Raw genomic sequence first — 15004 nt, 5'->3', positions numbered from 1 at the left:
ATGGCCCGAATTATGAAGCTTTGTCTCCGTAAAAAGAATTGCGATTCAATTGTTTTTGCAAAAGTTATTGCCCTTTGTTTATTTCGATATTTTATTTTTGTCCGGCAATCTCCTTCTACATTTTACTACCGATCTCTTTGGAATTTGGAAGTCATTATGATGATGATATGAAGGTGTGTCTCCCTGAAAAGAATTCTGATTCAACCGGGTTTTAAAGTTATTACCCTTTATTTATTTGAGAATTCATTTTTTTTTTAAATTTTGTCCGAAGATCTACATTTCCCGACCGATTTCGTTAAGGATTGGTGGGCTTTATAATATGTTGGTGTGTTTCCCCGAAAAGAATTTTGATTCCTGCAACGATTTTTGCAAAAGTTAATGCCCTTTGTTTATTTCAGTATTTGATTTTTGAAATTTCTGTGGTTCAAATTTTCCAAAAGTTATCGGTGTCAATATCTGATGTTGAAGACTTGAGAATTTCTTTTCCTCAAACTGTCAGAAAACCAAATATTGACTTCTTTACTTTCTTCAGTATCCAGACAATGTTCTTTCCTCTGTTCTTCCCTCTGTACCCAGACCCTGTACATGTACTTACCTCTGTACCCAGACACTGTACATGTACTTACCTCTGTACCCAGACCCTGTACATGTTACTCTGTACCCAGATCCTGTACATGTTACTCTGTACCCAGACCCTGTACATGTACTTTCCTCTGTACCCAGACCCTGTACATGTACTTACCTCTGTACCCAGACCCTGTACATGTTACTCTGTACCCAGACCCTGTACATGTACTTCCCTCTGTACCCAGACCCTGTACATGTTACTCTGTACCCAGACCCTGTACATGTTACTCTGTACCCAGACCCTGTACATGTACTTTCCTCTGTACCCAGATCCTGTACATGTACTTTCCTCTGTACCCAGACCCTGTACATGTACTTTCCTTTGTACCCAGACCCTGTACATGTTACTCTGTACCCAGACCCTGTACATGTACTTTCCTCAGTACCCAGACACTGTACATGTACTTTCCTCAGTACCCAGACCCTGTACATGTTACTATGTACCCAGACCCTGTACATGTACTTCCCTCTGTACCCAGACAGTGTATATATACTCTCCTCTGTACCCAGACCCTGTACATGTACTTTCCTCTGTACCCAGATCCTGTACATGTACTTTCCTCTGTACCCAGACACTGTACATGTACTTTCCTCTGTATCCAGACACTGTACATGTACCTCCCTCAGTATGTATTTTCCCCTGTACCCAGACCCTGTACATGTACTTTCCTCAGTACCCAGACCCTGTACATGTACTTTCCTCTGTACCCTGACACTGTACATGTACTTTCCTCAGTACCCGGATCCTGTACATGTTACTCTGTACACAGACCCTTTACATGTACTTCCCTCTGTACCCAGACCCTGTACATGTACTTTCCTCTGTACCCAGATCCTGTACATGTTACTCTGTACCCAGACCCTGTACATGTACTTTCCTCAGTACTCAGACCCTTTACATGTACGTTCCCCTGTACCCAGATCCTGTACATGTACTTTCCTCAGTATCCAGACACTGTACACGTATTTTCCCCTGTACCCAGACCCTGTACATGTACTTTCCTCAGTACTCAGACCCTGTACATATACTTTCCTCTGTACCCAGACACTGTACATGTACTTTCCTCAGTACCCAGATCCTTTACATGTTACTCTGTACACAGACCCTGTACATGTACTTTCCTCAGTACCCAGACCCTGTACATGTACTTTCCTCAGTACACAGACCCTGTACATGTACTTTCCTCAGTACCCAGACCCTGTACATGTACTTTCCTCAGTACCCAGACCCTGTACATGTTACTTTTTACCCAGATCCTGTACATGTACTTTCCTCAGTACCCAGACCCTGTACATGTTACTCTGTACCCAGACCCTGTACATATACTTTCCTCTGTACACAGACCCTGTACATGTTACCCTGTATCCAGACCCTGTACATGTACTTTCCTCAGTACCCAGACCCTGTACATATACTTTCCTCTGTACCCAGACCCTGTACATGTACTCTCCTCTGTACCCAGATCGTGTACATGTAATTCCCTCTGTACCCAGACACTGTACATGTACTTTCCTCTGTACCCAGATCCTGTACATTTTACTCTGTACCCAGACCCTGTACATATACTTTCCTCTGTACCCAGATCCTGTACATGTTATTCTGTACCCAGACCCTGTACATGTACTTTCCTCAGTACTCAGACCCTTTACATGTACTTTCCTCTGTACCCAGATCCTGTACATGTACTTTCCTCAGTATCCAGACACTGTACATGTACTTTCCTCAGTACCCACACCCTGTACATGTACTTTCCTCTGTACCCAGACACTGTACATGTACTTTCCTCAGTACCCAGACCCTGTACATGTTACTCTGTACACAGATCCTGTACATGTTACTCTGTACCCAGACCCTGTACATGTACTCTCCTCTGTACCCAGACCCTGTACATGTACTCTCCTCTGTACCCAGACCCTGTACATGTTACTCTGTACCCAGACCCTGTACATGTACTTTCCTCTGTACCCAGATCCTGTACATGTTACTCTGTACACAGACCATGTACATGTTACTCTGTACCCAGACCCTGTACATGTACTTTCCTCTGTACCCAGATCCTGTACATGTTACTCTGTACCCAGACCCTGTACATGTTACTCTGTACCCAGACCCTGTACATGTACTTACCTCTGTACCCAGACCCTGTACATGTACTTCCACTCTGTACCCAGACCCTGTACATGTACTTTCCTCTGTACCCAGACCCTGTACATGTACTTACCTCTGTACCCAGACCCTGTACATGTACTTACCTCTGTACCCAGACCCTGTACATGTACTTTCCTCTGTACCCAGACCCTGTACATGTACTTTCCTCGGTACCCAGACCCTGTACATGTACTTTCCTCTGTACCCAGACACTGTACATGTACTCTCCTCAGTACCCAGATCCTGTACATGTTACTTTGTACACAGATCCTGTACATGTTACTCTGTACCCAGATCCTGTACATGTACTTTCCTCTGTACCCAGACCCTGTACATGTACTTTCCTCAGTACCCAGACCCTGTACATGTACTCTCCTCTGTACCCAGACCCTGTACATGTACTCTCCTCTGTACCCAGACCCTGTACATGTTACTCTGTACCCAGACACTGTACATGTACTTTCCCCTGTACCCAGATCCTGTACATGTTACTCTCCTCTGTACCCAGACACTGTACATGTACTTTCCTCAGTACCCAGACCCTGTACATGTACTTTCCTCAGTACCCAGACCCTGTACAGGTTACTCTGTACCCAGACACTGTACATGTACTTTCCTCAGTACCCAGACCCTGTACATGTACGTTCCCCTGTACCCAGACCCTGTACATGTACTTCCCTCTGTACCCAGACACTGTACATGTACTTTCCCCTGTACCCAGATCCTGTACATGTTACTCTGTACCCAGACACTGTACATGTACTTTTCTCAGTATCCAGACCCTGTACATGTACTCTCCTCTGTACCCAGACACTGTGCATGTACTCTCCTCTGTACCCAGACACTGTACATGTACTTTCCCCTGTACCCAGACCCTGTACATGTACTTCCCTCTGTACCCAGACCCTGTACATGTACTTTCCTCAGTACCCAGACACTGTACATGTACTCTCCTCTGTACCCAGATCTTGTATATGTATATGTACTTTTCTCTTACCCAGACCATGTTTAGACCCCTAGCTGCTATATCATACAGAGGATAGGTCAAGGGAAAAGAGAGAAAAAGTGACATTCCTGGGGAAATTAAAGTCACAATAAATTCGTATGTTGACACAAAAGTGTGTGTCCAATAAAGGAAATGATATCTAGGTGTCCAAGATGGCTGCCGTCTCTACAAAATACGCACTTCAAACAAAAAATCTACTTTATTTTAACTATCGAAAAACTTTGAAACGCATTTATAATTAATGTCAGAAAAAAAATCCATAATACTTTCATAGTATTTGTACAATTCCATTATACATTTATATTATTTGTACCTTATACTTTTATATTATATGTACAAGTCCATTATACATTTATATTATGTGTACATTATACATAATTACTCTCTTTAATCTAACCCGACCTATTTACGCCTATTCATCCAGAAACCGTGCAACTGAGTTCGACCACTGTGATTAGGAGCAGAGAAAATTCATACAAACGAAATCAATACGGAAACACGTGGTACTTCTGCGTGTATTGTGACGTCATACCTATAATGACGTAAACACGTCAGATGAAGTCTCATTTCAAATTCTACTATTTGCATCTAGACAATAGTGAGAATGGGTTGCAAAATGTCTTGTCATATGACACCAACTTGTGAATTATTCCAAATGGACGCCTCAGAACGATCCTTAGGCGGCCTGCCCGTTGGAGAAAGATTACATGCCGCCATCCTCTCCAATGACTTAGAGCTTTGCCGACATATATTGAAAAAACATTCAGATGGGAGATTTCCTAAATTACAAGAATTTCCTTGTGGCCATGTTTCGCGGTCGCCGCCTTTGCATGTTGCATGTATGTATCGAAGACCTGAAATTGTGAGATTGTTTGTAGAAAACGGAGCCGACGTCAGCGCACTCGACATATACGGAAGAACGCCGTGTAATATTTGTTTGCAGTACTGGCCACGTATTTGGCCAAATGAAGATACTCTGTTTTTTGACAATCTGGATATTGAAGACGATTTTTGGAATTCCATGAAAGATCAGATCTGCAAAGCGTCACTTATATTGGAAATACTTTTAAAGCATGGAGCGAATGAAGAGGAAAAACTTTGTTCTCAGAACCAGTCCCTTCTCCATTTTGCAGCTAAAAAGGAACTGCATGGTGCTATGAAGATTTTGATTGAAGCTGGTGCTAATATGAATATTGGTGATGTTCAGTTTTGTACGCCTCTGGCCGTGGCAGCTAAGCATGGCAGGTTGAGAAGCATCAGGTACCTTATCAATCAAGGTGCTGACGTCACACTAGCAGACATAAATGGCTGTACATATTTGCATCATTTATGCTCTTGTGAAAGACTGACTTTATCTGAACTGCACCATGCTTTGAGTCACGCCCTTCCTCTAGACTTCAATCAAACCAATTATGAAGGGCAAACAATCTTACACATCATTTCCTCTCGGGGAAATGGTGACAAGATTTCCTGTCTGTTACAGGGAGGCTGCGATGCTAACGTGAGGGACAGCATGGGCCGTACGCCCTTATTTTGCCTCTTAGATTCGTGTGAGCCCGGTCGTTGTCTCCATGGGATTGAGTGTCTACTTATGGAAACGACTCAAGTAAACATTCGAGACACGCAAGGTAATCACCCGATGTGTTTCCATAGATACCGTAAAGAATTACCCGGTATCCTGAAAGACTTGCTGGCAATGTCAGCGTCTCCGTCTCGTCTGTTTTATCTGTGCGTCCAGAGTGCCCGACATGCGCTGGGAAGAGACAGACAGGATATCCGCAATTTGTCACAACTCCAACTTCCGGGTGTTATAACATCTGAAATTATTCTCGTTAGCAATTTCACGAATATGCCTCTTTTACTTAATGGAGTTCAGAGAGACAGCCAAGATAGCCAAGATATTTAATGATTCAGGCATAGTATCAAAAGACACAAAAACAACAACGGGGACAATAAAAAAGGAAACAACACCAAATGACATCAAAGCAAATAACAAAACAACAAAGGATTCAGTAACAATGGATAAAACGTCAACGAAATTAGTAACAAATGGCAGTAAAAAAGGCCAAAGTAACCAATGGGGTAACAGCAAGTACAAAGAACGGATGAACACCCTTAAGGGCACAGTAAAAACGGACACATTGGCAAAGGATATAGTAACGAACGATGCATTGACAAATGACAGAGTAACCAATGACGCATAGACAAACGACACAGTAACCAATGCCACATTGACAAATGACACAGTAACCAATGCCACATTGACAAATGACACAGTAATGAATGACGCATTGACAAACGACACAGTAATGAATGACGCATTGACAAACGACACAGTAATGAATGACGCATTGACAAACGACACAGTAATGAATGACGCATTGACAAACGACACAATAATGAATGCCACATTGACAAACGACACAATAATAACGCATTGACAAACGACACAATAATGAATGACGCATTGACAAACGACACAATAATAAATGACGCATTGACAAACGACACATTAAAGTATGACGCATTGACAAACGACACAGTAACCAATGACGCATTAACAAATGACACATTAAAGTATGACGCATAGACAAACGACACATTAAAGTATGACGCATTGACAAACGACACAGTAACCAATGACGCATTGACAAATGACACATTAAAGTATGACGCAGAGACAAACGACACAGTAACCAATGCCGCATAGACAAACGACACAGTAACCAATGACGCATTGACAAACTACACAGTAACCAATGACGCATTGACAAAGGCACAGTAACCAATGACGCATTCACAAACGACACAATAACCAATGACGCATAGACATGCGACACAGTAACCAATGACGCATTCACAAATGACACAATAACCAATGGCGCATTGACAAACGACACAGTAACGAACGACGCATAGACAAACGACACAGTGACAAATAACACACTAACAAAGGACGCATTGACAAAGGTTATGGTAACAATGGGCACAACAAAAGACGAATTGTCGAAGGAAATAGTACCACAGAACACTGTTACAAAGGACTTCATTTGTAGCGGATATAGATGTCAGACAAAAGACAACACCGTAGGGTTCGTTGTTGAATTCTCACATTTATTGAAGATGATTTCAATAAATAAAGCATTAATAGGTATCGTGTATTAATTAATGTTGACTAGTGCAACGGCACACATTCTATATGGCGTCACATATAAACGATGATGAACTAATATAGCGGGCAAACCAAGACAAACCAGTAAACCACCGTCTACCAGGGCAAATTCAAAACATAACAAGGAGCAGTATCAAACATGACAAATCACGTTATAACTCATACACACGGTATTACCCCTACATACGTTATTATCCCTACATACGTTATTACCCGTACATACGTTATTACCCCTACATACGTTATTATCCCTACATACGTTATTACCCCTACATACGTTATTACCCCTAAACACGTTATTACCCCTACACACGTTATTACCCTACATACGTTATTACCCTACACATGTTATTACCCTACATACGTTATTACCCCTACCTACGTTATTATCCCTACACACGTTATTACCCCTACATACGTTATTACCCCTACACACGTTATTACCCTACATACGTTATTACCCCTACACTCGTTATTACCCTACATACGTTATTATCCCTACACACGTTATTACCCCTACATACGTTATTACCCCTACACACGTTATTACCCCTACCTACGTTATTATCCCTACACACGTTATTACCCCTACATACGTTATTACCCCTACACACGTTATTACCCCTACACACGTTATTACCCCTACATACGTTATTACCCCTACACACGTTATTACCCTACATACGTTATTACCCCTACCTACGTTATTATCCCTACACACGTTATTACCCCTACATACGTTATTACACTATATACGTTATTACCCCTACATACGTTATTACCCCTACATACGTTATTACCCTACACACGTTATTACCCCTACATACGTTATTACCCCTACATACGTTATTACCCCTACATACGTTATTACCCTACACACGTTATTACCCCTACACACGTTATTACCCCTACATACGTTATTACCCCTACATACGTTATTACCCTACACACGTTATTACCCTACACACGTTATTACCCCTACACACGTTATTACCCCTACATACGTTATTACCCCTACATACGTTATTACCCTACACACGTTATTACCCCTACACACGTTATTACCCCTACATACGTTATTACCCCTACATACGTTATTACCCTACACACGTTATTACCCTACACACGTTATTACCCCTACACACGTTATTACCCTACACACGTTATTACCCCTACACACGTTATTACCCTACACACGTTATTACCCCTACATACGTTATTACCCTACACACGTTATTACCCCTACACACGTTATTACCCCTACACTCGTTATTACCCCTACACACGTTATTACCCCTACACACGTTATTATCCCTACACACGTTATTACCCCTACACACGTTATTACCCCTACACACGTTATTACCCCTACACACGTTATTACCCCTACACACGTTATTACCCCTACACACGTTATTACCCTACACACGTTATTACCCCTACATACGTTATTACCCTACACACGTTATTACCCCTACACACGTTATTACCCCTACACTCGTTATTACCCCTACACACGTTATTACCCCTACACACGTTATTATCCCTACACACGTTATTACCCCTACACACGTTATTACCCCTACACACGTTATTACCCCTACACACGTTATTACCCCTACACACGTTATTACCCCTACATACGTTATTACCCTACATAGTTATTACCCCTACACGCGTTATTACCCTACACACGTTATTACCCTACACACGTTATTACCCCTACACACGTTATTACCCCTACACACGTTATTACCCCTACACACGTTATTACCCTACACACGTTATTACCCTACATACGTTATTACCCTACACACGTTATTACCCTACACACGTTATTACCCTACACACGTTATTACCACTCACACGTTATTACCCCTACACACGTTATTACCCTACACACGTTATTACCTCTACATACGTTATTACCCCTACACACGTTATTACCCTACATACGTTATTACCCTACACACGTTATTACCCCTACATACGTTATTACCCTACACACGTTATTACCCTACACACGTTATTACCCTACATACGTTATTACCCCTACACACGTTATTACCCCTACACACGTTATTACCCTACACACGTTATTACCCCTACACACGTTATTACCCCTACACACGTTATTACACTACATACGTTATTACCCCTACATACGTTATTACCCCTACATACGTTATTACCCCTACACACGTTATTACCCCTACACACGTTATTATCCCTACACACGTTATTACCCCTACACACGTTATTACCCCTACACACGTTATTATCCCTACACACGTTATTACCCCTACATACGTTATTACCCCTACACACGTTATTACCCCTACACACGTTATTACCCCTACACACGTTATTACCATACACACGTTATGACCCCTACATACGTTATAACCCCTACACACGTTATTACCCTACATACGTTATTACCCCTACATACGTTATTACCCTACATACGTTATTACACTACATACGTTATCACCCCTACACACGTTATTACCCCTACACACGTTATTACCCTACACACGTTATTACCCCTACATACGTTATTACCCTACACACGTTATTGCCTTACATACGTTATTACTCCTACATACGTTATTACCCCTACATACGTTATTACCCCTACATACTTTATTACCCCTACATAAGTTATTACCCTACATATGTTATTACCCTACACACGTTATTACCCCTACACACGTTATTACCCTACACACGTTATTACCCTACACACGTTATTACCCTATACACGTTATTACCCCTACACACGTTATTACCCTACATACGTTATTACCCTACATACGTTATTACCCCTACATACGTTATGACCCCTACATACTTTATTACCCCTACATACTTTATTACCCCTACATAAGTTATTACCCTACATATGTTATTACCCTACACACGTTATTACCCCTACACACGTTATTACCCTACACACGTTATTACCCCTACATACGTTATTACCCTACACACGTTATTACCCTACACACGTTATTACCCCTACATACGTTATTACCCCTACACACGTTATTACCCCTACATACGTTATTACCCCTACACACGTTATTACCCTACATACGTTATTACCCTACACACGTTATTACCCCTACACACGTTATTACCCTACACACGTTATTACCCTACACACGTTATTACCCCTACATATGTTATTACCCCTACACACGTTATTACCCCTACACACGTTATTACCCTACACACATTATTACCCCTACATACGTTATTACCCCTACACACGTTATTACCCCTACACACGTTATTACCCCTACACACGTTATTACCCTACATACGTTATTACCCCTACCTACGTTATTATCCCTACACACGTTATTACCCCTACATACGTTATTACACTATATACGTTATTACCCCTACATACGTTATTACCCCTACATACGTTATTACCCTACACACGTTATTACCCTACACACGTTATTACCCTACACACGTTATTACCCTACACACGTTATTACCCTACACACGTTATTACCACTCACACGTTATTACCCCTACACACGTTATTACCCTACACACGTTATTACCTCTACATACGTTATTACCCCTACACACGTTATTACCCTACATACGTTATTACCCTACACACGTTATTACCCCTACATACGTTATTACCCCTACACACGTTATTACCCTACACACGTTATTACCCTACATACGTTATTACCCCTACACACGTTATTACCCCTACACACGTTATTACCCTACACACGTTATTACCCCTACACACGTTATTACCCCTACACACGTTATTACACTACATACGTTATTACCCCTACATACGTTATTACCCCTACATACGTTATTACCCCTACACACGTTATTACCCCTACACACGTTATTATCCCTACACACGTTATTACCCCTACACACGTTAATACCCCTACACACGTTATTATCCCTACACACGTTATTACCCCTACATACGTTATTACCCCTACACACGTTATTACCCCTACACACGTTATTACCCCTACACACGTTATTACCATACACACGTTATGACCCCTACATACGTTATAACCCCTACACACGTTATTACCCTACATACGTTATTACCCCTACATACGTTATTACCCTACATACGTTATTACACTACATACGTTATCACCCCTACATACGTTATTACCCCTACATACGTTATTACCCTACATACGTTATTACACTACATACGTTATCACCCCTACACACGTTATTACCCTACACACGTTATTACCCCTACATACGTTATTACCCTACACACGTTATTGCCTTACATACGTTATTACCCCTACATACGTTATTACCCCTACATACGTTATTACCCCTACATACGTTATTACCCCTACATACTTTATTACCCCTACATAAGTTATTACCCTACATATGTTATTACCCTACACACGTTATTACCCCTACACACGTTATTATCCTACACACGTTATTACCCTACACACGTTATTACCCTACACACGTTATTACCCTACACACGTTATTACCCTACACACGTTATTACCCTACATACGTTATTACCCCTACATACGTTATGACCCCTACATACTTTATTACCCCTACATAAGTTATTACCCTACATATGTTATTACCCTACACACGTTATTACCCCTACACACGTTATTACCCTACACACGTTATTACCCCTACACACGTTATTACCCTACACACGTTATTACCCTACATACGTTATTACCTCTACATACGTTATTACCCCTACACACGTTATTACCCTACACACGTTATTACTCCTACACACGTTATTACCCCTACATAAGTTATTACCTTACATATGTAATTACCCTACACACGTTATTACCCTACACACGTTATTACCCTACACACGTTATTACCCCTACACACGTTATTACCCTACACACGTTATTACCCCTACACACGTTATTACCCTACACACGTTATTACCCCTACACACGTTATTACCCCTACACACGTTATTACCCTACACACGTTATTACCCCTACACACGTTATTACCCTACACACGTTATTACCCCTACACACGTTATTACCCTACACACGTTATTACCCCTACATACACGTTATTTCCCTATACATAGAGGATATTGAATGGTTTCCCGTTTAATATAACATATATTTCACGAGTATGACAGAATATCAAGGGCATATTCTGTCATACGGGTGAAATATATGTTATATTTAACGGGAAATCATTCAATTTTCTTTGTATTGTATTAAGATGTGTGGGGTATTATGTGTCAATGTAGGGTAGTAGATGTGTGGGTTATTTAAGGATTGAATCTTGATTTGGTCGATTTCATGGGGTCATGAATTGAGTTGCTCTTGAGACAAATTTAATGAACTGCGAATAGAAAAGGCGGTCTAGATATTAATGTCTCAAAGCTTGTGCAAGTCCAAATGCGGAAAAGCCCGAGGAGTTCCGGATTGTGCATGTCTAGTCGGTCGAGTAAAATAGTCCGCAATTTTAGGATTAAAAACAACATTATTTTGTCAAAATAGAAGTATCTAGCATATCTGGTCTTTCATGAAATACATGAATACATTATAAATTTGATAATTTTAATAATTAATCCATGTTTATAACAACAATGTAGAAAAAGTGAAATCGTTCCGCGGAAGGATTTTAACCATGTATTCATACGCACTGATCAGTGTTAATCTGGTCAAGTTCATGAGCAAATGAAACAGATTAAGTTTGGTAGTTTCATCGAGTCCAACTTGAGTAGAAATTGAAATATTATGTGTCAAAATAGGGTAGTAGATGTGTGGGGTATTATGTGTCAATGTAGGGCAGTAGATGTGTGGGGTATTATGTGTGAATGTAGGGTAGTAGATGTGTGGGCTATTATGTGTGAATGTAGGGTAGTAGATGTGTGGGTTATTATGTGTCAATGTAGGGTAGTAGATGTGTGGGGTATTATGTGTGAATGTAGGGTAGTAGATGTGTGGGGTATTATGTGTGAATGTAGGGTAGTAGATGTGTGGGTTATTATGTGTGAATGTAGGGTAGTAGATGTGTGGGTTATTATGTGTCAATGTAGGGTAGTATATGTGTGGGGTATTATGTGTCAATGTAGGGAAGTAGATGTGTGGGTTATTATGTGTCAATGTAGGGCAGTAGATGTGTGGGTTATTATGTTTCAATGTAGGGCAGTAGATGTGTGGGTTATTATGTGTCAATGTAGGGTAGTAGATGTGTGGGTTATTATGTGTCAATGTAGGGTAGTAGATGTGTGGGTTATTATGTGTCAATGTAGGGTAGTAGATGTGTGGGGTATTATGTGTCAATGTAGGGTAGTAGATGTGTGGGGTATTATGTGTCAATGTAGGGTAGTAGATGTGTGGTATTATGTGTCAATGTAGGGTAGTAGTTGTGGGTTATTATGTGTCAATGTAGGGAAGTAGATGTGTGGGTTATTATGTGTCAATGTAGGGTAGTAGATGTGTGGGTTATTATGTGTCAATGTAGGGAAGTAGATGTGTGGGTTATTATGTGTCAATGTAGGGTAGTAGATGTGTGGGTTATTATGTGTCAATGTAGGGTAGTAGATGTGTGGGTTATTATGTGTCAATGTACGGTAGTAGATGCATCATTAATGGCTTCATGTGTATCAACAGTGAAATGTCTATGTTTGCACAGGTATTTTTATTATTGTTTTTATATTATTTCTATGATTTAATCCTTCCTTAAATTAAAATAATTACAACACAGAGCAACATGTTTGGTTAGGCACTCATTATATTATAATTTAAGACACAGATACTGAAAAAGGAGATGATCTAGGAACCTGCTGGCACCATGTAATCGACGTTTATTGATAAAATACTACTTGTATTATAACATAACTATTTACTATTAAAAAATACAGATTTATATAAAGTATAGCAACTAAATTTATATAGAAGGGGTTTTTGACCAGGGGGGTTAATGTCTGGAGGGGGCGGGGGTTCGTCCGGAGGGGGGATTTTGTCCTAGGGGCTAATGTCCGAGGAGGCTAATTAATGTCCTACACTCTATAGAGATATGTAGGTGTATACTTGATTGTATACATGAGTGTAAGTTTTTTTGTGATTGTGTCTTCTGGTTTGTAATGTATCTGTATTTCTGAGTAAAGCATAATATGGTGAGATTTTCTTAGTCCTGTTATCCGCATCGCTTCTAATCGGCAGTAATAGTTATCCCAAGCTATATATAAATACTTTAATATTTGTCGAATGTATATTAAAGAGTATTTCTGTCAACTATGTTTTAGAATTCTAAGTTAAATTTAGTCTTGATAAACCTTTTCATCCACTAAGGAAAGTGGTTTAAGCATATATACAAAATCTACTGCGAAAACATATAATACCCATTCATGTCCTTAAACGATCCGCAATTTGTAATACCCCCCCCCCCCCCCCCCTTCCCCCCTTCCCCTAATTATGAGCAGGGACATAATTGTTTTATATTTTTTTATGTCCTCGTTTCAGTAATACACTGATTCCGGTAAAGATGTAAGGGAGATAAACCCAGCCTCAGCAGATGTTACAGAGAATGTTCAAGAGGACGGATTGACGTTTTAAGGAAATGAAAGATATAGAGGATATTTAATGGTTTCTCGTTGGATATAACATATATTTCACCCGTATGACAAGAATGTTGATATTTTCACGAGTGTGAAAAATGACTTCAATTTTAAAATCAATATAAAGCAGTATTCACATTAACAGTTTAACTATACAATTTGTATGACTTATATTATGTAAATTTGACTTACATGATTCTGTATTATAAAGAAACCATACCGAGAATCAATAGATATACCGCGGACTTAATACTGACATGTTAATGTAGATCAAAGTCCTACATAGCTTCGTTATTTGAATTGTTACGGGCGTGACGATTACCACTAGTCGATGATACTCTGGGCACGCTGTCACTCAAGTATGCCAGTCCAACTCACAACGCTGACAGTTTAATTAGTGTCAGTTGAAATCACACAGGTAAAACGTATAAAGGATATTAC

The 15004-nt window shown here is 40.3% G+C and overlaps 1 protein-coding gene across 1 annotated transcript; it reads left to right on the top strand.

Moving 5' to 3' along the window:
* The first annotated feature begins 4333 nt into the window (after positions 1-4333).
* LOC117321369 (serine/threonine-protein phosphatase 6 regulatory ankyrin repeat subunit B-like) lies at positions 4334-5734 on the top strand. The gene has a single exon (XM_033875816.1). The coding sequence runs from the start codon at positions 4387-4389 to the stop codon at positions 5686-5688; it is 1302 nt and encodes a 433-aa protein (XP_033731707.1). The 5' UTR covers positions 4334-4386; the 3' UTR covers positions 5689-5734.
* Positions 5735-15004: the final 9270 nt, after the last annotated feature.

The sequence above is a fragment of the Pecten maximus genome, chromosome 2 (assembly GCF_902652985.1).
Source record: "Pecten maximus chromosome 2, xPecMax1.1, whole genome shotgun sequence".
In the NCBI taxonomy this organism is placed as follows: Eukaryota; Metazoa; Mollusca; class Bivalvia; order Pectinida; family Pectinidae; genus Pecten; species Pecten maximus.
Note: the sequence above shows the minus strand (reverse complement) of the source record. Positions and strands in the feature narration are given on the sequence as shown.